The sequence below is a fragment of the Balaenoptera ricei genome, chromosome 4 (assembly GCF_028023285.1).
Source record: "Balaenoptera ricei isolate mBalRic1 chromosome 4, mBalRic1.hap2, whole genome shotgun sequence".
NCBI classification, from domain to species: domain Eukaryota; kingdom Metazoa; phylum Chordata; class Mammalia; order Artiodactyla; family Balaenopteridae; genus Balaenoptera; species Balaenoptera ricei.
Window position 1 is genome coordinate 16,322,926 of NC_082642.1, and position 25,859 is coordinate 16,348,784.

General features: G+C 49.1%; 1 protein-coding gene across 13 annotated transcripts in view; it reads right to left on the minus strand.

The window, feature by feature from the left end:
• Positions 1 to 25,859, minus strand: part of PXYLP1 (2-phosphoxylose phosphatase 1) — a 70,619-nt gene that overhangs the window by 3,644 nt on the left and 41,116 nt on the right. For all 13 annotated transcript variants that reach the window (XM_059920207.1, XM_059920208.1, XM_059920213.1 and 10 more), the window contains 3 exons: positions 12,848 to 13,006; positions 11,377 to 11,503; positions 3,442 to 3,581 (listed from right to left, as the gene is read on the minus strand). In XM_059920207.1, the coding sequence (XP_059776190.1) occupies positions 3,442 to 3,581; positions 11,377 to 11,503; positions 12,848 to 13,006 (426 nt within the window). The remainder of the gene's footprint in view (positions 1 to 3,441; positions 3,582 to 11,376; positions 11,504 to 12,847; positions 13,007 to 25,859) is intronic.

Below are 25,859 nucleotides of genomic sequence, written 5' to 3' on the forward strand. Positions count from 1 at the left end.
TTCGGGGCTTCTCCTTCTCTCCAAACACAACCTGCATCTTCATGACTCTGTTCACGCCCTTCCCTTTCTCTTCCCAGTGAAATCCTCATCCTGGCTCCAATACTACCTTCTCTGTCTCCCTCCTCCTCCCCCGCTCCCCAGAGGTCCAAAATTAATCATTCCCTCCTGTTCGCACAGGCCGCTGGACCGCTAAGGCAACAGCTGCGTTCACTGAGCCTAGCATATGCTAGCACCGTGCTAGGCGCTTTACACATGCTGTCTACTGCAGCTTGCCACCAGCTCTGTCGGGAAGATGTTATGAGCCCCGTTTCACAGGTCTGTCTACTCCAAAACCCGTGTTTATTCTGTAAGAGCCTGCGACTCGCAGCAACACCCTCAGGGGTCTCCATGCGCTGTACCACTGCAGCTGCAGGTTCCTTTAGGACAGCATCTTAGTTATGCGGCCACCGCCCCCCCCTCCCCTACATGCGGCAGCTGCCAAAGCATCTGGGACAGAGTAGGCACTAATGATCAGTCGCATCTTACACAGCTCCTGTGGGGTGCCCAAAGTGTGCCACTTACAAATGATGATTCTAACAGCGATGTGAAATTTCAAATAGAAGATAAAAGTGACCACTAAACGAGAACGAGGGAATAGGAGCAAACAACCGCAAAAATGATTTCTGGGGTAATACTAATTCAGAAAACGATGATGATCATAGGTCAATGGAGAAGAAAGGTTAGAATGAATAGCTGCTCGATGCAATTACCCTGACTTCCTAACCAGCTGACGGACACTGACCCTCAAGGACCCCATTAAGATTCCCTCAGGAACTTGAACATGTAAATTCATCTCTACACGTGGCTAGGACTGTCTCTGTTGACAGACACACAGCAAAACCATAGAGGCAGGGACAGACAGCTTCCTTATTGCTGGCACCAGTCTCTGGAGGTCTGGTCATATTCTTGCCCTTAAGAGTCTGTGAGTCACCCTGAATCTTTATAATAAATGTCCTTTTTTCGCTTGAGTTGGTTTCTATTACTTGCAATCAGTGGTTCTAGGCAAGCACGGTTCTGTCCTCAGGGAGGGTTTGGTCTGTCACAATAATATGGGAAGGCACGTTCCTGACCCCTAGTGGGTGGGGGCCAAGGGCCAGACAGTCTTCACAAGGAACTGTTTTCTGTTCCACGTACCTTTTTTTTTTTTTTTTTTAAAGCTAGGATTTTTTTTTTTAATTAATTAATTATTATTATTTTTTTTTTATGGCTGCGTTGGGTCTTCGTTTCCGTGCGAGGGCCTTCTCTAGTTGCGGCAAGCGTGGGCCACTCTTCATCGCGGTGCGCGGGCCTCTCACCATCGCGGCCTCTCTTGTTGCGGAGCACAAGCTCCAGACGCGCAGGCTCAGCAATTGTGGCTCACGGGCCCAGCCGCTCCGCGGCATGTGGGATCCTCCCAGACCAGGGCTCGAACCCGTGTCCCCTGCATTGGCAGGCAGGTTCTCAACCACTGCACCACCAGGAAGCCCCCACGTAACTTTTGAATGTACAAGACATTCCCTCATGTGAAAACCCTGTTTAAATACTTCAATCTCAAATCTGGTTTTTTGTGTCTATAAACACAAAACCATTTTTGCATAACATTAACATCCACTGAATTTTCCAGAAATGCAATATAAATTAAGGGACACCTGTCTTTTGTTCTGATCACAACTTGTCAAAAAAATCATGTCCTGACACGGGGTAGCAGAGTCACCAATACGCATCCCTTGATCGGTCTGCATTTGTAGCTGTCACACACACCCATCTACACTGAAGTGCAAGCAACTGATTATTTCATCCTATTTTCTAACAAAGGTGCGCTCAGGCATTTATATTGAGATATACAGAGTTATATAATAAATTAGTTTCCTGTTGTTTCTACTTCATATTACAATTAGAGTGCCTGATATAACTGTTTTCTAAAATTATGTATATAGAAAAGTTATATTCGAATTTCAGTTCAGGATAGTTCAGGGAGCACCACAAAACCCTTGTTAATAAAAGGGGGCGCTGGATCTGGTAGGCAGAGAACTCCTGTTTTAAACTAATGCAGAGGGGCTTCCCTGGTGGCGCAGTGGTTGAGAATCTGCCTGCCAATGCGGAGGACACGGGTTCGAGCCCTGGTCTGGGAAGATCCCACATGCCGCGGAGCAACTACGCCCGCGAGCCACAGCTACTGAGCCTGCGCGTCTGGAGCCTGTGCTCCGCAACAAGAGAGGCCGCGATGGTGAGAGGCCCGCGCACCGCCATGAAGAGTGGCCCCCGCTTGCCACAACTAGAGAAAGCCCTCGCACAGAAGACCCAACACAGCCAAAAATAAAATAAATAAATATTTAAACTACTGCAGAGCTTGTGCACGTGAACTAATTAGCAAAAGCTTTTGACAAAACTCCTTATTCAAGGCTAGTCCTCCAGAGACTTCAGCTCACCCCACTCTGTCACTCAGTATCCCCAGTAATGGGGAAACCAACAGGGCCAAGTACAGGACAGAGACCTTCCTTCCATCAAAGCTGAGGTCCTAAGATGCTGGTGGATCAAGAAACAGAACGTGGCCAATTGGTCGCCTTGATTCCTCCAGAAAGGCTGGTGACCACGCAAAAGTCCTTTAAGGTCCCAGACTGAAGAAGTAGGAAGCTGGAACCTCTTAGGGGACCACCAGTTCCTTCTCGTACCGACAAAGGTGACCCCACCGTTAAATCACCAACCTACGCTGACAGTGAACTGGCTGCACAACGTTTCGAACAGGGCTGCAGAGGGAGAGATGGGCTTCCGTGAGGAACACACAAGCCAGACAAACTCCATGCTCAGTGGGGCTCTGCCATATGCGTGTCTCCCTGAGATCTGGTGCATTAAAACCTTTCAGCTGCTTTGTCTGAAGTAGCTAAGAACATGGGACTGCTTACATAAATCATGGTCCATTCACAGTGGAATAATATGCAGCTGTCAGAAATGACGTTGATGAACATTTATTGATAGGGAAAGATGATCTTAATATATTGTTAAGTAAAAAAGTAGGTTACAAAACAGTGTTTAGGAAGATACCACCTGTGAGAACGAGCGTGTGTGCGTGTGTGTGTGTGCGCGTGTGCCCACGAGTGCATGCAGATATAAACACAGGAAGAAAGATTATTAATTTCTTTGGTGGGATTGTGAGTGCTTTAAATTTTCTTCCTTTTGCTTAATTGTCTTTCCTGCTTTCTCTTCCATGAACATATATGGTTTTTGTAATAAGAAAAAAGGTTATTTTTAATATTTAGAAATCACACGTTGAATTAGATAACCTGGTGGGCACACAGCTGCTTGAGGTGCTGGCCCTACTCACCCCTGCGCCCACAGCGTCTTTCCCAGGAGGCCCCGATACACGCGTCCGCCAAATCCAGGAGCGGGTGGGAGACTGAGTAGGGGAGGGGCAGCCCCACATACCTGTCTGCGTGAGCTCTCCCATCTCACACAGCTGGTGACTGGGGTAAAGAGGCAGGGAGTGCAACGGGCTTTCGAAAGAGGCTCCGGATCCTTTGGACATGTGACTCACGAAAGCCTCCAGTTTAGGGTGATACGGTTTCCTAAAGAGGCAACACAGAGAGAGTTAGTGGTTAGCGTGCTCCAGAACCGTCCGTGGCGATTTCAGCCTCAGCAAGCAGGATCCCAAGTGAGCCAAGCCCTTTCTCACCCACAATAATAGTACATTCCAGTTTCACGATTACCTGCCCGCTGCCACCTACGCATAAAATCCCCACTCCGTAAGGCCAGCCCGAGACCCCGCCCTCCACCCAAGTGCCCATCATCCTCAGCACCGTGGGAGTCAGCGCTGACCTCATCCGCCCGGTTCCCCAGGCCTGCACCACTCCTGTCTCCCCCTCCCGGAGGCCACCAACCCCCCGACCCGAGGCAGCCAAGCCGAGGCTGGGGGTCCTCCTCGATTTCTCCCTCCCCTGCGCCCCCTCTCCTGTATCCCTGCATCCCTGAGCAGGGTCTGCCTCAGTCAGCTTCTGTCTGGATGGCATGGGCTCCTCCTTGGCCTGCCTGCAGTCTAATCTTGCCTCCTCCACAGCCAGTGAGGTCGACGTAGAAGGCAAGCCCGACTGTCACCGCTCTTCCACGGTGCCACCTTCCCAAGAAGCCACGCACAGCCGTCAGTCTACTCTGGCCCTGCCTCACTTTGAGGCCCAGGGCTCCCTAATGCTGCGCTCTGGCCATACACAGCATCTGCCTTCTGTGGGCCCTGCACACCTGTTCTTTCATGCTTCCAAGACTTTCCACATGCTGCCTCTTCCTCCTAGAAAATGCATCCCGACCTTCACTGGGGTAACCCTTAATCCTTAACCTATGTGACCTCTGGAAAATCTCCTGTGAAGAAAATTAACTGATTAAGATAACCCAGATCTCTACAGCTCACTATGCATTTTGCACATATGGTATCTCATTGCATGTGGGGTAGGGATGAATAGTGGAAAAAAAAACACACCAGGTTATTTATGAGATCTGACATTATTTATATTTCTGCCATGTAGTACACATGGTAAATCAAGATTTATTGTTCTAGTCACTAATACACAATTTCCCTGAATAATGAAATGACCTATGAATATATACGCAATTTCTCTGAATAATGAGATAACCTATGAGTATACACACCTTTTCTTTAAATAATGAAATGGCCTATGAACGTTTATACACTTTACAGCTGAACAGAGGTGGACAGATAGAGTAGTTCCCAACTAAACTAAATCAGCACGAAAAGAAGCAAAGATAAATTGTTTAATGGCAGACCCCTGCTGTCTGAAAGCCTAATTTACTCTGGCAGTGCTTTTACAATGGCTGCCAAAATGGGTTTATCTTTCAAAAACATAAAGCTAAAAAAAAATCCATTCCAGAAATACGTTTTAAAATTAGAGAATGCTAATCCTGATATACAGTATATAGTCTAATAAATCACCCTGGATAGCTATAGGGCATTATGGCTTTCCATAAAAACAGAGAATGTGTTATTTTCCCTGAGGCTAAAACACATAAATATTTGCAAACTGGGAAATAAAATGTCCAGACTGATAATGAGGCTGCCAGAACAAATCCACATAAACAAAGGCTATCCATCAACAGGAGTCAAATGTTCTGCTCCAGGCCATTATTTCAGGTTGGTGATGTCTGAGGATCTAAGAAAAGCTTTGCTACCAGCTTTAGAAATGAAATTTCACTACTGAAAGTTTTCAGGGAATCTGACTCATTAATGATGCATTAATATCTAACTGTATTCATGGAAACTTGTTTTTGATATGGAAAGATGACGATTCATGGAAGAAAAACTTCACTTACGTAAGAGAATAACAAAAGACTTTTAATCAGGAATAGGATCAGGTAACCTCAGTCCCTGGGCCTGTCCTGGATCTGAATGACCAGATCCTGAGGCAGGAGATAGATGGGTTCCAGGCTGAGCAGCTAGAATCTGTCCCCTGTGGACAGATACTCCAAGATAAAGATAATGGCGGGAGCAAGGAGGAGCTGAGTCCTGCTTGGATAAAAGACAAAGAGACCACATATTTCTCATTCTTGAGGTCAAGGAGACCCCCAAGCTACACATGCACAGAAAGGATCCTCAGGGGAGGGGGTGCTAGACCATAATATGTTCTGTCAACTTCTCAGGGAACCTAGTGCCTGAGTCCATCTTGGCTAAAAGATGCACGTGCACCCAGGGTAGGGCCCTGAGCCAGACCAGATATGGACTCAAAGCCAGACAAAGCAAGATGATTGGAAACCCAGAACTGCCTCCCTATAAGTGATTTAACCCACCCCAAAAGCCCACGGCTCTCTCCTTCTCTCTCTCTGAGCCCGCCCATGCTTTCTCCGCACGTATCTTCTCTCCTAATAAACACTTTACTTGCCTCACTACTTTCTGTCTCTTTGCTGAATTCTTTCTTCAAAGCAGACAAGAGCCAGGGCAGCACTGTGGTCTGGGTTCGATCCCTGGTCAGGCAACTGAGATTCCCACTTCAAGCTGCCACAGCCAAAGCCACCTGAGATTAGTCCTGCCTACCGCATCTACTGCTCCAACCCTGCAGCGGAGAGGGTACCCAGCACACGGTAAATACCTCAGAAGCACACAGAAATGATTTCAACTGGGAAGTGCCCCAACCTTCAATGCTTCAAGAAAAGTCCAAGCCTTCTTAATCTGTAGCAATGAATATGGCAAGTTCCCATAGTGTTTATTAAAGTATCCAGATTTTGATGGAAATATTAAAAATAAAGGCTGTTGTGAGTGAGACTGTTACTTGTAACAGACTCTCTTTGACCAAATTTTAGTCTCCTCCGAACCCTCTTCCCAACCAAGCCTTGACCTCCGGACTTTCATGTTCTTTGGATTTATATCTGTCTTTGCATTGCCCATTTTCAGCAAAAATCCTGCTAAGTCTGTTTAGCCAGAATCTCCCACTTTTGATATCTGATCACCCTTGATACATGATCAAATTCCTCACCCCCAGTGGTATCTGATCACCCTGGTCTGCCTTCAGCAAGAATCCTGTGGAGTCAGTTTAGCCAGAACCCCCTGACCCCTGATGTCTCCTCACAGTAATTCCCCATCCACTGACCCACACCCTGCTCCTCGGCTATAAAACCCCACTTGTCCGTGCTGTATTCAGAACTGAGTCCAGTTCTACCCTTCCGCATTAACTCCTGAATAAGATCTGTTTTTACTACTTTATCTGTTCTCTGGCTCTGGTTTTTCTTTAACAGCTATATACTAAAATCTATTCTCCTCTTCTTGGGAACTTGGTTAGAGCCCATTTCTGAAGTCCTAGTGGTCAGGTAGAGCCACGTGACTAAGTATTCTCCAGTGGAATGGAAGGATGTATGCCAATCTGTGTTTAGGCTTTCAGATCACGGGCGTGCCCCCTTCACACTCTCTTCCTTCCTTCTGGCCACTATTCAGGCACTGCAGCAACCCAGGTTCAGTCACGTAGACATGCCTAGGGCACGGTGGGAGCAACAACCTGGAAGGAACCTGGGGCCCTGAATGACCAGGTAAAGCCAAGTTATACAACCTGGAACACTCATCTCAGACCTTCATGCAGGAGATAAACTTCTATTATCTAAGGCAATGCATTCTTGGTCCTCTTTTTTATTTTTTGGGCGCACCACGCGGCTTATGGTTCACGGACCAGGGATTGAATCCAGGCCCACAGCAGTGAAAACGCCGAGTCCTAACCACTGGACCACCAGGGAATTCCCCCTTGGTTCTCTTTATTATAACAGCATGCAGCCTAGCCTTACCCTGACCAACACAGAAATGATTATATCTGTGATGATGAATTTTTCTTCAGGAAAAACCCACGTTACTGTATTCTCATTGGAAATCTATTTTCATATTGAAAATGGAAAGAACCAGCAGTGCTACCATCTTAAGCCTTCAAACCATTCACTTCAGAGGTCTTGTTTACATTTTTATATGCATTTTTCACACCTATTTATGCCACAAAACATACATGGAACCCCAAGGCTCATCTACACACCTGCAAGAAAATTTATTGTGCTTTAGCCATAATCTGAGCAATTACTGAGTTTTGTACAGATCATTAAGACAAGCAGAGAAGAGGTATAAGACCAGTGACACTGTTACCAGAAAACACAATTCAAAAAAGCTTATATGACTAGAAACCATAATAAGTTCATAGCACGGATTTTTACAATTTATGCTAATTAAAGAATTTATTATTTTATATTATTAATAAAATGAAACTCTAAAAAGATAAGCTTAATATACTCTTCTCAGTCTTTAGCTTTCTGGACCTTTCTGCTCTGTTTGACGTGACTACCCACCCCCTCCCCCTTCCTGAAGCTCTGCTTCCTCAGCTCTCATAACATCACTCTCCTGCCTCCTTCCTGCTGCAACTTCTCCATCTCCTCCTGGGACCCTCCTTTCTCTCTGTGCTGTAACTGGCTGGTGCTCTTATAGGGCTCTGTTTTGGGCCCTTACCTCCCTCCAGAGGTTCTGTATGTGATACCGTTCAAGTTCACAGCTTCGGCTGCCATCTACATGCTCAACTCTCAAGTCAACCTCTACCTGCCAGCCAGACAATGTTCCTGAGCCCCACGACTACTCACGAAGAGGCAGCTTCCACTACAAAGACTCTGAGAGTCGTGGAAGGTGTCCTTATGAAGGGAAACACTGGGGTGTCCGGCTCCTGCTGATTCAGCTCACTGCGTGCCCGCCGCCAGCCCAGTGTCCTTCACCAGACGGGAGTAATGGGCACAATTCAGGACGCTCCGCCTTTGAGGAGGCCATGAAAATTAATAATTCGTGAAGCCGAACTGGCACCTGGGAAGGCAGCAGGCACAGCTGGTGACCCAGATCCCACAGTCCCAGGGGATTCGGAGGCCCAGCGTGGGTCCCCTTAGCTGGGAGCCCTGCTCACTCTTACACTAAACGTGTGTTTATAATGACAAGTCAACTTTTATTGTTATAAAAGATGGAATTCATTAAATGCCATTAATTAATTAAACATGCATACTCCACCCACTTTCTATAAAGGATTGAAAGTAGCTCCTAAAAATACAGAATGTACTTGTATGAAATAGAACTAGACCAAAAGACCAAGGCCAGGGGAAATGAGGCAGAGGCAGCTGGGGCAGCTGGTCCCCAGGAACTGCACCTCTCAGGTGGGAGCTCCAGAAGTGGCCCCGTCAGGGCTGTGGCAGAACGAGGGGCCCCGGGACCCGACCTGGCCCTGTGACCAGGACCACTCAGAGAGGAAAAGAGGCCGGGCCTGGGAGATTCCAGGCTGCTTTGGTAAATGAAACACCATTTCTCAAGCGCTCAGTGGGGACCAGGCTCAGCACTTTACTCCATCACCTTAGTAGACTTCACAAGGATGTTTTAGGGAGGTGAGATGAGTCCCCTACATACGAACCTTCAAAGCTTTCAAAGATGCGAACATACGTTCACATGTCCAATCACGTAAGTTAGTTCACGTGTCTGGTGTCATCTATAAAAGCTGGGTACCTCGGCTAACTCTGTTGGACTTACAACAAACTGGACTTACAAACGCGTTCTCAGAATGGAACTTGTTTGTATGCAGGGGACTTACCATATTACTATCCGCACGCTCTCGGACAGAATACTGAGGCTCAGAGAGATGAAGGGATTTGCCCTACATCAAACCGGTGACAATGGCCTCAGAGGATTTCATGGTCAAGACTCTAATCTCCTACGATAGATACATGATAGGCAATGATGACCTGTGATTCTCATTGGGCTCCTGAATTCATTCTGCAACCAACCCAGTCCAACAACTATTACATGCCAGGCTCGGGCTGGGCACCAGTGATATGGAAGGAATAAGACCCAGTGCCCTGAGGGGCCAGTGGTGCGGGCAGAGCACAGACAACGATGCTGGGAGGACAAGTCGTAGAGCACCAGCACGCCCACTGGAGGCCTGCACGCCGCCCGGCGGCCCTGTCCACGGGGCCCTTCCCTGGGAACAGCCAGGTGGCCCTCAGAGGCCTCGCGGGGACCTCTCCAGCAACAGCTGACTGGCCTGGGGGCAGACCCATTCTCACGCCCGGGAACCTGAAGCCCAGCCAGAGAGAGGGGAGCAGAAGCTGCGAGCTGCCGGCTGAAGCGTGGCACCTCCCACAAAGCCCTTGAGGCTGCTCTGGGTCCGGCCAGCTCAGCGGCCTAGTGGCCCGCCTGTCCCTGGGCTGTTCAAAGTCCTGTACAACGGCAGGACTGTGCCAGTTGTTAACACACCGACACTCCGCTGCGCCCGAAGGAGCAAAGCCACCCCTCCCAGCTGCGCCCCCTGTGTCCTCCCGCCACCCTGGGTGCTCCAGCCCAGAAACTAAAGGGTTAATACCCAGCACAGCAAGTGGCCTCCACCCTTGCCTAGTCCTAAGCCAGTTAAGGTCTGGTCATTAAGTATTTTGTTCTGAGATTCTTCCCATACGTCCCCCTTTTTCAGGTTGAGTGAGGCGGTGGCAGTGTCTGATACAAGCAGAGAATCCCAGCTAATGCACTGGGAGAGGTCTCCTAGAAGGCGTACCATCTCAGGGGGCCTCGAAGGAGCTTTGGAAGGGGGCCAGCAAGCCAAACGGCAGGTGCAAAGGCCTGAAGGGTGAGGGGCTGGCAGGCAGTGGTTGGCAGGGGCCGAGGGTCCCAGCAGAAAGGCCAGCACAGAGGGCTAGAGACGAGGAAGAAAGCCAGGGACTGCCTGGTGCTCTGACACGGGCTGGACTCCATCCAGGGTGTTTCCCAGCCCATGGGACACAAGGACATGCATCCGTACTTGCTGAACACAGAAAAGAAGACGTAAATCCCCGGGCTGCGAGGTTCGTGGCCTCCAGCAGGAAATGAAAGCCTAGAGTCACGTGGCATTTCGTGATGTTTTTACATAAAATGGTTCACTCCATCTTCCCCTTGGTATTAGACAATAAGAAGGCTGAGATGCAAAGGGTTAACCTGGAATTCCCGGGTCCACACTGCCGTCCACCGTGAAGGGACAGCCCTGGCTGCAAGGAGGCAACCCATGGCTCCACCAGGCTGGCGCTGCCCGGGCCAGGCTGGCACCCCAGGCGTTCCATCAGAAGAATGTCATCCCCACCGAGCACTTCCCCCGCCTCCTCTCCTCATTCAGTAAATGCTGCTTGGGAGGTTACGCGTCCCCTGACACATTTGCTGAGGCCTGGCCCATCACTTTATTGCTAACTGTGCCTCTCATTTTAGAGCCACGCCATGTCCACATGCACAATTTCTACTCTCTTTTCAAGTATTTTTTCATCGTAAGGGCTCTCAACCGAGGGCAGGCTGTCTCTACTCCGGTGAAGAATGAAAAGGTTGAAGTAAATGTCTTCCGGTTGTGGCTTTGCAGCTGGTAATGTGCATCGTCCTTACCATCCCACTTATTCCTCACCCCATCCCTGTCCGGGCAGCAGCGTCATCCCCATTTTAGAGACAGAAGGCTGAGGCTCAGAGAGCCTAAGGGACGGATCTGCTCCCCTCAATGAAACGGGCACGCCAGGGTCCGAGGACTCCTAACCCAGTGCTCACTGCACCCCGTGTCCCAGCTGTTCCTCAAACTGAAGAACAGCAGGGTGGGAGACTGCAGAGAGCAGGCTGGCCTGGGCTCAGATCTCAGTTTATCTGCTGTGTGGCCTTAGACAGGTGTTCTCACCTCTCTGGGCCTCTGTCCTCTCAACTGTGAAATGGGATTCACCTGCAGGATTGTTCTGAAGATCAGACTCCTGGCAAACAGTACTCACTGGATGAGTGTAGGCCACTCCCCGATTCTGTAATTCTCCAGTCAGCCTTTTGATTTCAACAGAGGCAACAGATTCTTGAAAATGATTTTTAGGAAAACTGCAATTTACCTGTTAGCCACCAGAGTGCAGTCAATTTCTGGGCGCTTCGTTTTGGGAATGACATACAGTGGGTACCTGTCCCCGTGTCGAATGAACACATGCACTGAGACCAGCTTAAAATGATGCGGGGCGTGACCTGCGAGAGAGAAGCACACTGTCTGGTTATCACCCAGGAGATGTCCATGCCTTGGACCTCGCAGACCATGGTGGAAGGGTGCTGTGCTGGGTGGGAGGCCTCTCACTAGCCTCACAGGGCAGAGGAACATGAGAGGGCTGGCTACGCCCCAGCCCCCTGGAAGTCACGGGGAGGCTCTGGGGTGTGGCGGGGGTGAAGGTCACACCTGACCTCCAGTGAAACGTGGGCAGGACAATTCATGTAATGGATAAAGAAGATGTGGCACATATACACAATGGAATACTACTCAGCCATAAAAAGGAACGAAATTGAGCTATTTGTAGTGAAGTGGATGGACCTAGAGACTGTCATACAGAGTGAAGTAAGTCAGAAAGAGAAAAACAAATACCGTATGCTAACACATATATATGGAATCTAAAAAAAAAAAAAATGGTCATGAAGAACGTAGGGGCAGGACAGGAATAAAGATGCAGACGTAGAGAATGGACTTGAGGACACGGGGAGGGGGAAGGGTAAGCTGGGACGAAGTGAGAGAGTGGCACTGACATATATACACTACCAAATGTAAACTAGATAGCTAGTGGGAAGCAGCAGCATAGCACAGGGAGATCAGCTCGGTGCTTTGTGACCACCTAGAGGGGTGGGATAGGGAGGGTGGGAGGGAGACGCAAGAGGGAGGGGATATGGGGATATATGTATACGTATAGCTGATTCACTTTGTTATAAAGCAGAAACTAACACAACATTGTAAAGCAAAAAAGAAGACTATTCATGCAGCCTCACGCACATCCACAGACTAGGGGAGGCCCACAGAAGTACCGGAAACAATGACTTCTGCTTTAAATCTGCCTCTTGTAAAACACAGCAGGGCACAAACAGATAAATATTCAACATGATTCTTTGATACACTTTCAAAAAAGCAAAGCTCAACACAGAAATCACATTTTCCTACACTTTCACTTCAAGACACCAGCAGGGCATGCTGTGGTCCTAAGCCCGGAGAGAGCCCGCCCGGGAAAGGAGCTAGCTGAGGATGACACCCTAGCGCCAGCCAAGGCCACCTTTCCATCCCACTGCTGTCTCACTGATAATCAGGATGATGGCAAACATTTGTGGAGGGCTAATCATGAGCCTCGTGCTGCTCAAGGAGGTCACTTAATCCTCCCAGCAGCCCTGTGAGTAGGGACTGCTAGCTATGCCCATTTTACAGACAAGGAAACTAAGACCTGGAAACTCATTCAAGGACACAGCCTAGTGGCAACTGCAAGATTTGGGCCCTAGCCGTCTAGCTCCTTAGATGCTGCCTGAAGATGGTACCACGTTGGGCAGCGCAGCCAGGCCTACCTTCCATGCTGCGCTCGGCCACACGTGGAATGTTGCAGTACAAAAGGGCTTCGTAAACGGGGTCCATCACGGGGGGCTCCGTCACCGGGTCAGGCATGATCCTCTTTCGATTCTTGCTAGTCACTCCATTCTTAGCTGCCGACACTGGGATCAGGTGGACTACAGAGAAAGCAAAGCAGGTCACGACACACGTGGTCCTGGGCGGGGGGCGGGAGTTAGGGGATAGGGTGCACAGGCCAGCTAGACGGGCCCAGAGGGCAGCTGGATTTTCGCCGTAACTACCGACTCCCTCAGAATTAGGCTGGACTTCAATGTAGCAAAAAGTCAGCTTCAGCTGTTTCTTGAGCCCCCTCCAAGCCCTGCCTCTTTCTCTCAATGCCATTATCCTTTCCTTATCAATAATTATCTATGCAACACCAGGTGGGTTCCCCAGAGAGAGGGGGCCTCACCCGTGGTGGTAAAGGAAGAACTTACACACTAACTTCATGCAACCCGATTACTTCGTTCTGAACACCCTCTGAATTCTGGTAAATACTAAGGAGGAAAACCATCACCTACTGAGTGCCTACAAAGTGCTAGACAGGTGTCTGACGTATCTCATTTAATATCATCTGCTTTGCACTTTGTGGGCCCTTGAGCCCAAGCACAGGCAACCGCTCATTAATCCTCAAGAGACCATTTTACAGAGCAGAGAGCCAGGGATCCAAGGGGAGGTTGAGGCAGCTGCCCAAGGTGTACATGGTGGATGGAAAGCCATCTCCAGTTCACCCCTCTGCCTCCAGACCAGGTTCTCCCCCACTGTCTGCTGGATATCACGGGTGGGCCCTGCAGTCTGTTCTGTTTGTTCATCTACTGCTCTTTCTGTTGGTGAACCACTCCTCCCCCCGCATGTGGTTGGGTTGAACTGTCAATCACATCGTCCTGCCGCCTTGAGAGAGGTACACTACAGACACGGGGAAAGGGGCTCCTTTTCTCCTGGACGCTGATCTCTAAGAATGGAAACCTGGGGCTGCCCCAGCCATCTGTGGCTCATGGGCAGCCTCTGCAGTGGAAGAAAATGAGGTTAAGTAGAGATAAGCCAGACCAACAAATGAAGAGAGTTATCAGAGAGAAAGAGGAAGGAAGACCTGAGGACATCCACCCTTTGAGCCCCTGGGTCCAGATGTGGTTAAAGTGTCCATTAGACGTTCCAGTTCTGTAAGTCGAGAAAGTCGTCTTCTTATTTCAGCTAGTTTGAGTTGGGTTTCTGTTACTTTCAACGAAATGAGTCCTGGTCCATACACTTTATCAATTATTTATAAGCAGTTGTAAGTCCATCTTCTGGGTCAGCGGTCCCCAGTCTTTCTAAGAGTTCCCAATTTGGAACTCCCCACATAATAATAGTTGGATGTTTAGCATCGCCAACTGAGGAAATACACGGAAATATGTGTGCCCATGAATCATTTAACTTCTAAAAGGCTTATTAGTCATCATATAATATATATGCATACATTTGAACAATAGCTAAAACAGGGCCCAATCACCAGTCTAAATCCACTTAAATTCCCTAGCTACTCCTACAAATTCTTCTGTAAATATTTAAAACTTCCCTTTGGCAAACAGATGTTATAAACAAAAGTAAAAGATAAGCAATCCACTGAGAGGAAAATATTTGCAACATATATTACAAATTATTAATATCCAAAGTGCGCAGATCTCCTACAATCAATAAAGGATATAAGCAGGCTAATTATAGAAAAATAAATACCAGTGGCAATAAACACATGAAAAAATGTTCAACATTATACATACTTGAAGAAATATAAAATAAAACAATAGGACGTGATTCACCCCCACCCCACCAGACTAAAAATTCACATTTTAACAATAATATCAGTACTGGCAAGGGTGTGAAACCTACATTTCCATATACTGCAGGTGAGAGAGGAAACTGGAAGGACTTTGCGGAAGGAGTATTTGGCAGTTGCCACTAAAATGTTACATGTGCTTTATCCATGACCCCATTATTCTACCTCTTGGAATCTATTCGACAAAGATATCAATTCCCATCACCAAGACGTATGGCCAAAGAGATTCACTGCAGCGCTGTTAATAACAACAACAAAAAAAGGGAAATGACCTAAATATCTTTCATCAGCAGAACAGAATGTTACATCCACAGTGGAATATTCTGCCACAGTTAAAAAGAATGGAAAAGGATCAAAGATAAATGAAATGAATAAACCAAGTCACTGGATATTTATGTAAGTCTTTTTGTGGAAAGAAAAAATTAACCATAAATGTTATGAATATTATGTAATATACACTCTTATTACGTAAATGAACAGAAAAATGTCTACAAGGACATCCATCACAATGCCTTTGGGGAATGGGTAGAATGGGGTGCGAAGAAGTATTTTCACTTGTTTTTCTGTAACTGTCTATATTGTTTTACAAATCCACACGCATACATATGTAGATATGGATTTACAACAAGCATATGTTATATATATTCTATAGGTATAGAAATATATGTATATTTCTATAATGTCTAGATATACTTTTTTTTCAATAAGCATATTTTCATTCATTACTTATGATAAAACAACAACCACAGAGCTAGAGTTGGCCCTTCACCAACTCAAATTAGCCCTTTGATTGGTCCTAGAGCCACTTTCTTCCTAACAGCTAGAAGGGCCCAGAACCGCTAATACATAGCTCCGGTGTCCAGAGGTCATTTACCATGGGAGGATTTGTGCCAGATCAAGAGAATGATGAAAAGTAGATGTCCTAAGGCAGTCTGTTAATGACCCAGCCCTTCCGGCTGTGCGGCACCCCTCAATCCTTGACTCTGCTCTGTTATAAAGTGGTACCAGGTTCTGGCCCCTTGGCCATGCCTCAGGGCACACTCCCTTTGAGTCTGGGCCAGGGAAAAGCGAAGCTAAGGAGACAATATGAGTGACACAGGGACAGAGGGGCATGGGTCCCTGCACGTCCCAGAGTCCCCACAGTTTGCTGGCTTATCTGAGAGCACACGGGGTTAGGCTTGTTGGGGCTGCCGCCTGGGAACTGCTATAAGCTGAATGTTTATGTCCCTCCAGATTCACATGTTGAATCCTAACCGCCAAGGTGATGGTATTTGGAGGTGAGGCCTTTGGGAGTGATATGGTCAAGAGGGTGGAGCCCTCACAAATGGGATTAGTGCCCTTATAAAAGAGACCCCAAAGATCTCCCCCACCCCCATTTCTGCCATGTGAGGTTACAGCAAAAAGATGCCTTCTAGGAAGTGGGCTCTCACTAGACACCAAATCTGCCAGTGCTTTGAGCTTAGACTTCCCAGTCTTGAGGACTGTGAGAAATAAACTTCTGTTGTTTATAAGCCAGCCAGTTTACGGTATTTTTATTCAGCAGCCCAACAGACTAAGATAGGAACCACCCACAACTCAAGGAAGCAATGGTTTGAAAGCCACAGGTAAAGAAACCTTCCATCCAGAAAGTTTTTATCTGCTGCTTCCTCTGGCATCTGGGCCTGTCAGCCTCGCCCACTAGCTGTTGAGATTACCTTCCACTGTTTTGCACCTTCCTGAGTCACCAGGACACAGCATCAGTCCATGTGGGGTCCTTTGAAGGGTCCTCCAGATACCAGACAATCAGGGGAAGTTCTGATGCATAGAGGCCATGGGGTGAGACGTCTCCCCAGCTCCATCTCCCTGCGTCCCCTCCCCTACCTTGTTCTCATTGTACTGAACTGCTCAGAGCTGCCCCCACTCCCACAGGATGCTTTTCAGGATGTTTCCCTCCCCTTGCTTATACCTCTAACCTCACCCCAACCTCTGTTTCCCAGATCTGGCCAACTCCGTAACTCATCCCAGGGGTCACCTCCTCCAGGAAGCCCACCCCGAATCCCCAAGTAGTTTGGACATCCCCCTTCTATGAGCCCACCTGGTTCTTGCTGCTCTCCTAGCTCACACTACAGTACATGTAAGCAGAAGTGTCCACAGGTTATCAACTCGCCAACCCAAATGTCCAGAGGGCCAGAACTATGTCTCTTTCAAGTTTATATTCCCCCAGCAACCAGCACAGGGAAGGCCCTCCATAAATACTTGTTGAATTAAACGTCTGCCCTGAGCCAGGCACTGTGCTCCATGCTTCTGGTGAAATACCTTCTTGAATCCTCATGTGGGAACACTAAGGGAAAGCAGTCACCTGACCAGCCCTGGGGGTGGGGATCGTCCAAGCAGGTTTCCTCGAGAAGACACCCAAGCTGGGACTGAAAGGCAGAAATGAAGCTGGCAACACGGGGAAGAGGAGAGGAGGATGAGGGAGGACAAACACAGCAGACAAGAGGCAGCAAGCTGGCTCTAGGTACCACTGACGCCCGGTCCAGTTGGTCCCACCAGGGCTGATGCGCAGGGATCCGGGGAAAGGTTGGCTGCAAAGGAGCAGACCTGGGCTGGAGGCACCTCTGCCCCGGCTGCCGCCTGACTTGCCCATTAGGAGTCCTGGGCTTGCGGGGCAGACGCGGGGGCTGGGGAGCAGACTCCACACCTGGGGCCTAGCGCTGCAGGATACTGCTTCTCCTGGCAGGCCTCCCCAGCTCCTCTGATGCCCTCAGGACAATTAGGAACTCTGCTGATCCCACGCAGATGACAACAGCTCAGAAGAAAAAAGGACTGTGGGAGCGTCAGAAGGAACAGTGGGCAGGCAAAGAGATGGAAGGATAACAAGTTTCATCATGTAGGTGTAAAAAACCCCATGAACCTAGATGAGTGCCCTGGGACCACAGTATTACTGTGGCCAACATGAATTACAGAATAGGAGACGCCTTTAATTGATAATTAACTCAGCACCAATGGGCACGCAATTTCTTTGTGGTGTGATTTCCCAGCAGAAGAGAACACTTCATAAGGCACCCCGTGGATATGAGTCTCTCCCATTTATGTCTGCTTTACTTGCTCATCTCACCTACAGTCATTTTCATCCTGTCCTCACATCCATAAACCTTCTTGTATAAAAAGGTGCCAATGAGGTCTCAATGTCAAATAATGGCAGAGAACATGAGCTCTAAAGCAGTTCCTCGGGCCCCCTCACTCGTAACAGCAACTAGCAAACTTCTTAGAACCACAGAGTAAAAGAATCAGGTGCTGTTTCACGTAGGCCCTCCCCGTCTCACCCGCACCCTCCCCAATGTACAGAGAATGGATCCATGTGCCTCATTAGCAGACATCCCTGTAGCTGTGACTAGAATTCGAGCCAACTGGCCCACACTGCTTTTTCCAGCCTTGGACTTCATCCTAGGAAGAGCAACCATCAGCCAGGCAATGGACCGCAGGCAGAGGCAGGTCAAGGGACTGGCCTGGAGTTCCACAGCCTGTAAGCCAGGCCTGCTGACCTGCCAGGCCGGGTATTTATGCATCTCCCACCCAGCCATCCAACATTTATTGAGCACCTGCTGGGAATTCTTCAGAGAATAAAATACCAAGGTCTCTGCCCTTCTGCAGGAGCTTACAATCCAGTTGGGGATGGTGTTAAGATATTAAGTAAGAAGAAGGGAGCAGAAGGGCGTATGGTCCTTAGAGGGAAATGCCCTCAGTCATGGTGCCTCTGCACACCCTGGTCGTTGGTTTGGGGGTACAGGTGCAAGAATAATACAGGAATGACTTGGATATAAAGGAGATACTGGGAAGTACCACAGGAGTGCTCAAGAAGAGCCTCAGGGGACTTCCCTAGTGGTCCAGTGGTTAAGACTCCACGCTCCCAATGCAGGGGGCCCAGGTTCCATCCCTGGTCAGGGAACTAGATCCCACATGCCGCAAATAAAAACAAAAAAGATCCCGCATGCCGCAACAAAGAGCTCGTACATGGCAGTGTGGATCCCGCGTGCCACAAGCAAAGACCCGGTGCAGCCAAATAAATAAATAAATATTAAAAACAAAAAAACAAAAAAACAAAACTATACCAAATGTTAAATTCAAAACACAACACAGTAGCATTCATATAAAAAAAAAAAAAAGAAGAGCCTCAGGTGAAATACGGCCTATCAGGTAGTCTCTGCTCAGCAGCCAACGCTATGAACATGTCTGAAGAGAGACGTTTCATCCAATGATGATTTGCTTCTTTTAATTTTTATTTATTCTATTGACGGCCCCACGGAAGAGAGGAAAGGAGAAAAACAAAGAGTCCAGGGTCAGGGTCAGATCATGGCTTAGCACAGGCCGCTAGGCAGAGAGCGCCTTCCCGTCTGGCCCCGGGCCTCAGGCCCCCTTAGTTACTTCCAGACGCCCAGTGATGCCCACAGTCAGCGGGTCCTGTTACAGCCAGGTGTGTGCAGCCAGCTCACTCCCTGGGAGTCACTCTGACTTGCGCGAAGACAGGCCAGTGCCTCTCCTCCAGGGCACTAAGCCGGTGCCCACGGCCTCCAGCTCCTCACTCCATATGGGGGCTCTGGCCCAGGGCAGAGGACAAGGATCCACCTGCTTCCTGGCCTCCTCCCAGCAGCTCTAGCCTGAAGAACCCGCTGTATGCAGGCCTTTACAGGAGATTTTGATGGAGCACCGTGGGCCCACGCCTGGGTCAGAGCACCGCCCCTCCTTCCCTTCTGTGGGTGGCTCCTCTCCCATGCCAATCCTGTGCTGTGGTGGGCGCGGTCATGCCCCTCCTCCAGGACCCTCCCCTTGCTATCCTGACGGCCCCAGGGATGGGATCTGGCAACTAGCCCACTGTGCCAATAAAGGCCCTTTTCAGGAGAGAGAACTTCTCCATGTGCAAGAGTCAGTTTTACAGGGGGTCAGGTGACCTCGGAACCCGCACCTCCTGCCATCTCTGCCCTAGTTGTTTAGTTATCCTGCTGTTGTTTAGTTGTCAGCTCTTCCTCTGATTACACAGACACGCTGGCAGGTTGCAGACAGGTGTCAGGGACACACACACAGGCGTCCCAGGGCAGGTGGGCAAGTGTTGGCTGACCTCTGTCTCCTCGGCTCTGTGCTCAGCTGCCCCAGAGGTCTCACCACTGACTGCGCCGGCAAAGAACCTGGTGGGGCCGACGTGTGGCCCCAGCACCTGCTTTTCACCTTCCTAGCTCCACAGCCTGCCTCACGCTTGTTGGGACCTCAGCCCTGGGCTGGTCACCTCCCTAGGGGACTATAGTCACCTCTTCCTTGTGCCACTCAAGTCTGTCCTCAGTCAGCCCTGGGGCCACAACTCCCTTAAATAATTCTGCTTATCCAAGATGGTGCCTTCTCATAAGTTAAACACCCCTAGTCCTGTCACCTGATGTCTCCGATCTCTTCCTCCCAATAGTCCAAAAGGCTCTTGAATTCTCTCCTTCACTGGCCTGCCAAAGAATAATGATTTGCTCTGACAGGTAATTCCAACAATTCCCTTTGTGTTCCTCAATCCACTAAGGCGTCTTGAATGCCCTTTCTGTCTCCAGCCTGCACTGAACATAAAAATGTGTGTAATTCTCAAATAAAAACCAGAACTACACCACCAGAGCCCCCAACAGGGTGGGCCTCGTGCGGCTGAGGACCCCGTTCCTGTCCTAGGCTGTCTGCAAGCTCTTGTCTCCTCCCTGCCTGACCCCCGTCTGACAACTGAGACCCAAGTCCACAGGACGGCCAGAGTGCAGGAGCAGGAGACCCACCGTGACCTGAGCCTGAGGCCAGCTGCGGACTCGTGGAGGGGCCAGGAAACCTCACACTCCTATGGGACCACTGGTAACTGGCCTTGACCTAACCGGGTCCCTTGGGTTAGACGCTGTGAGCACCAAGGACTCCAAATCATGACAGAGACTAGAAATCAGAGAGACGTTCAAGACAGGTCCCCAAAAAGAGCTATGAAGAGAACCTCAGACATCCTTAACCGTCTCAGGGCCTGGATCCCCTCTACCTTACCTCTGAGAATCCGATAAGAGCTACTGATCCTCAGCCCTGAAAAAGGACTGCATACACTTACTTTTAAATTTGATTTCTCGGGGTTCACAGCACCCCTGAAACCATGTGAGACAATGCAGATGTCCATGAACTCAGGCTAAGAACTCAGTGTACCTGGAAATAGGTTTCCAATTTCAACACCCTTGAGAAGAGATTTTTTTCTTTTTTACAAAATGAAAAGGGATCTTTACAATTCATATAAACACGTGTTCATCCTAAAATAGCCATCAATACTAAGGTATAAAAAGAAGTGAGTCATGCATATTCGTCCCACCCAGAGAACCCACAGTGAATGCTGCAGTGTGTGTGTGGCTGGATGTCCTGGCAGAGGTGAAACTGTTCTCCTGTCCCTGCTCCGGTGGGAATGGTGACAGGGTCACTATGGCCCAAGGGCATTGTTCCTCCTTCCCCAAGAGCAAAAAGTTTTCTGTCTCAAAGGTCTGCACCCCATTGAGGCCACCAAACCAACGGCTCAGAAAGGTGGGTCAAGACTGGTCATTTGCTTCTGTGAAAAGGGTCCAAAGGAAGAGCGGTCAGGTGGGTGGGAAAGCCTTGGGGAGGCCACCTCAGTGAGAGACCACGCACTGCGGGGGGCAAGGGGGCCTCAGACATCTGGACGCTGTGAAGACTGGCCATCTCACTCTCTGCTAGATACCTGAGACTGGGGAGAAGCAAAGCGGGGTTCCAGGTTCCCCAAGAGGCAAAACCCCTGGCCAGTGGGGTCCAGCCCCTCAGATGGCATAGAAAAAAGAGGGAGGGAGACAGGGAGGGCAAGAGGTGATGCCGGAGCCCAAAACAGTTAATTCAGAGAGGGCCCTGCATTGTGGCCAACTCCCCGTCCCTCCCACCCCGGGCGGCCTGGCTCTGCTGGGCCCCAGTGAGGCATCGTGTGCCGGGGCCACACTGGCAGGAAGGATGGTGAGACGGTTCCAGAGCTCTCTCTGTGTGCATTCCTGACTTCACCTTCTTATTCGGCATTCAGATTCTGTCCCCCAAGACCCCACTGCTGATCAGTCTCAAAAACCTGCCCCTCCAACCCCTTCCCCCTGGTGGGACGCTACCAAGACCACAGGGCTCTGCCTCTGATTACAACTACCTCACTTCAAGTTTTTTTTTTTTGTTTAATGTCGTCAGCTTGGAGCACTGTTGCCAAGACAACAGGAGTGGGGCCCAAGCTGATGAGTGCAAACTCCACCTGGGCAGACTCCCACTGCATCCCTCGCTCACCTCCACTCAGTGGGTGCTCCAATGTCAACATCCTGCAGCTTCCTTTCCTACTTTGTCTCTCTCTTCATACAGTCTTGGCGATTGGCACATGTTACCCTGAATTCACTGACTCATTTTTACTAACACTTCCTAGTTTTACTAACTAGCCTGGATAGTTTCCTCTCCTCTAAAACGGGAGATTCCCCTTCTTATCAATATTGCTGACTACACACACACACACACACATAAAAGTACATGTCCTTTTAGTAGATATATTATGGACAACCTTCCAAGTCAATACAGACAGGTCTATGTAAACATGGTATAATGGATGCAGCAGTATTTCCTGTTGGACACTTTGGTTGTCTACCCCTTTTTCCTATTATAAGCAGTGATGAAATAAACATCTCTGAGCATACATCTCTGTCCTCCGTCTATTCTTAGGAGAAATTCTCTAAGATCAGAAACAAGGAAGGAGGTAAGGAAAGAAGGAAGAAAGGAAGGGAGGGAGAGAGGGAGGGTGAGGGAGAGAGCAGGAAGCAGGGAGGGGGGAGAAAGAAAGAAAGAGACAGAGACAGAGACAGAAACAATGTCTCCATCCTGGAAGAAAACTAGAAAGAACCCACGGACATAAATGTGTCCCATTTTTAGTTCGTGGAAGGGCCTGCGTGGTACATGATACTCTCACCTCCTCCAATAACAACTGTGACATGAGCTTAAGACGTTATGATAAAAGCTGATTTGTCAGACTTAATTTTGTCACTTACCTACAGAATTTTTCCTACCCAAAGATATTTAACTCTATGTGGTAGCTGGGCATGAAACATTCAAAGAAAAAGCAAAATTAAAACTCTCAGAAATCAAAGAAAATAAATCTCCAAGAAAAGGATCAAGATTAATTTAAAAAATACTAAATAAAGAATTTATTTAGAACCTATGAACCCTTAGGTTAAAAATGCAAGCCCTCATTTTAAATTTCTCGTTTTTTGGACTTCGACTCACCAAAATAAAGACCCAGGAGGAACCTTACTGTGTTTTTTAAATACACAGTACATTAGAGCCTTGGCATCCTAAGGGTTGCATCCCCAAACCTTTGCCACCAAAACATATTAAGATCTTCATGAATCCCCAAATTTACACACGTCACCCGGACACATGCTTTCCTCCATAAAATGTACACGGGACAGAGAAGAGAGAATGACAAAGCCCCGCAGCTTTGCAGGGCAGGACGCAGGACCAGCCCAAGGTGCCCACTCACAGCTATGATTACGTGCATTTGTGCCTCAGCAAAATCCCCGCCACCATACGCCACGGACCTTCGGGGGGGCCCACGAAGAGCTGCAGCTGCAAATGCCAACAGCCGACCTCGAAGGGCGGCAGGCGGAGGCCCCAGCTCTTCCCCCTGCTGCGCTCCCACCCGGCTGCCGGGGCTTGTCCTGCTTCTCTGCTTGCTCAGGGTGCTCTCCCCGGGCCTCCTCATCCAGGGCCAACAGCTCCACGTGGTCGACCTCCCAGAATGTGCGCCAGGTACTTCCTTCGGCCTTCGGCACGCTTAAGCCAGGTGGAGGGGCCGTCTGTGTGAGCGGCTGCGTGGACGCATGGATGAAGGCAACATCCACTGAACCACCTGAGCCAGAATCCTATACGGCGTGGCAGAGCCTTCCCTTCTCTTTCTTCACCCCGGTCCCGCTGCACCGCCCCATCGTTTAGCTGCAAGTCCACAGAATCACCTGATGCTCTCAGCTTTGCTCCTTCCTTTCGGGGCCAACACCTTCATCGGAGCCACTCCCAGCCTTTAACTGGAGGAGGAAAGTGGCCCCGAGTTGTCTCTCAGTATCAGCCTCCCACCGGCCTCTGAATGGGCAGCAGCCAAACTCTGTGTACATTAGAACCCCCAGGGAGTTCTACTCCCACAATTCTGATTCTATGGGGAGGGGCACAAATGTGCTCTTTTTTTGTTTTTGGAACATGCCTTTTAACAGACGCCCGGGGCTACTCTGATTAAAGTGCTCAGGAGACCACCCTCTGGCAAACACTGTACCAGACTGTGGTCTTTCCCAGACAAATCTAATGATGTGCTGTCTTCCCTGCTTCAGTGGCTCCCCATACTTTCAGGATATAACACGGTGATGGAGGTGGCCTGGGCCTTTGTCCACCTTCACAGCTACACACCGGTGACTAACCTGGTCCGGCTCTCTCCTGCCCTGCCTTTGCACACCCACCTCCATCTGCCAGGAATGCCCTTCCCAGCTTCCTCTTTGGACAACTCCAACTCATCCCTCAAGGCTGAAGCGCGGATGTCACCTCCTCTGGGAATGAGTCTTCCCTGACCTCCTACGCTGGATTGGCTTCTTGTCCTTCATCCGCCCATGTCACCCTGTCACGAGTCATCTCTCATTCATTTTATTTAACAAACGTGCATAGAGTGATTATTATGTGCCAGGAACTGTTCTAGGTGTGTTATAAATACCCTTTACCAACCCAATGAAATAGGAACTCTCATTATCCCCATTTTACAGATGAGGAAACCGAGGCACAGAGAGGGTAGGTAACGTGCCTGAGCTCACATAGGTGGTAAGTGGCAGGACAGGGACTCGACCCAGGCAGTCTGGCTCTGGAGTCCACGTTCTTTCCCACTTCCTCGTGGGGCTGCCTCTTTCCTGTTCTAGCATATTGTACACTGTGTTCCAAGTATCTGCTCGGGATTCTCCTCCACCAGACAGACAGCTCCTGTGGCTCCTAGGAGATGAAACGCCCAGCCCTGGCCCAGCACACAGTGGAATGTTTGCTGAAGGACAAAGCTATGCAAACTCATGGCACTGGATCAACAACGAAAGGTAAAATTCCCAGAACCTCAGAGTCTGAAGAGGTTTTAAATGGGATCAGGTCCAGTGACCTGCCTACTGTCCTATTCTGCATAGAGCGACGCTCCAGGGTGTGCACACAGCCCGCTCCACCTCCGCCTGACGATGGCATTCAGGAAGCGTCACTTGATGCTTAACTAAAATGTGTCCCCCTGGCCACCAGGCCACACAGAGCTGGTCTAACTCCTCTTGCAGATACTGGATAGAGATAGGGCTCTTCAGATATTGAAGACGGCCTTCACTCTGGCTTTCACTTTGGCAGGTTAACCCTCCCCTCTTCTACCTGGGGATCTGACTTTCCAATCCGCCTTGGACATCTCCCTTAGGAACCTGCTCTGGTCAACCAGGGCCCTGCCCAAGATACAGGTGCCCAGTGTAGACTGACCCCTATCATGGCCAATGAACCCTGATCAAAAAGAAAGAAATGCATGATATGCTGTTTCAAAAGCTCTCTCCACAAGTGGCTGAAGCAGCCTTTGGGACACCAAGAGTCCTGGATTCTGGTGATGATGTATCATGACAGGACTCTACTATTTACATTGACTGTGCTTCCCCGAGCCAAGGGTTTTCCCACAAAATCTCCGTTCTCACGCCAATGTTTCAAAGTAGCAACAAGGAACTCCATTTTACAGAAGAAGGAATAGAGGCTCCAGGAGGCCACACCTGCCGAGGGCACACAGCTGCTAAGTGGCAGGCGGCATTCAAACCCAAGGCTGTGGTTCCAGGGTCTGCGAGCTGAGCTTCTGCCACGCTGCTATTCTGGGAATGGTGGTTGGAATGTGGTGAAAAGAGCACAGGATAAGTATGAAGGAAAGGCTGGGTCAAAGCAGGAAAATGGACGATTACAAACGAGCAGAAAAAGCAGCAAAATAACAAATCATCCACAGGTTTTCATAACCCAGTGGTCTTTTCCTGTCGCACTGAAGGAGTCCCTCAATTTGAGAAGTTATTTTTCCACTTGTACACATTTTAACTAGAATAACTAATGATATATATATACCTTACTTGTTCCCTTCTTCGATTTGAATATCG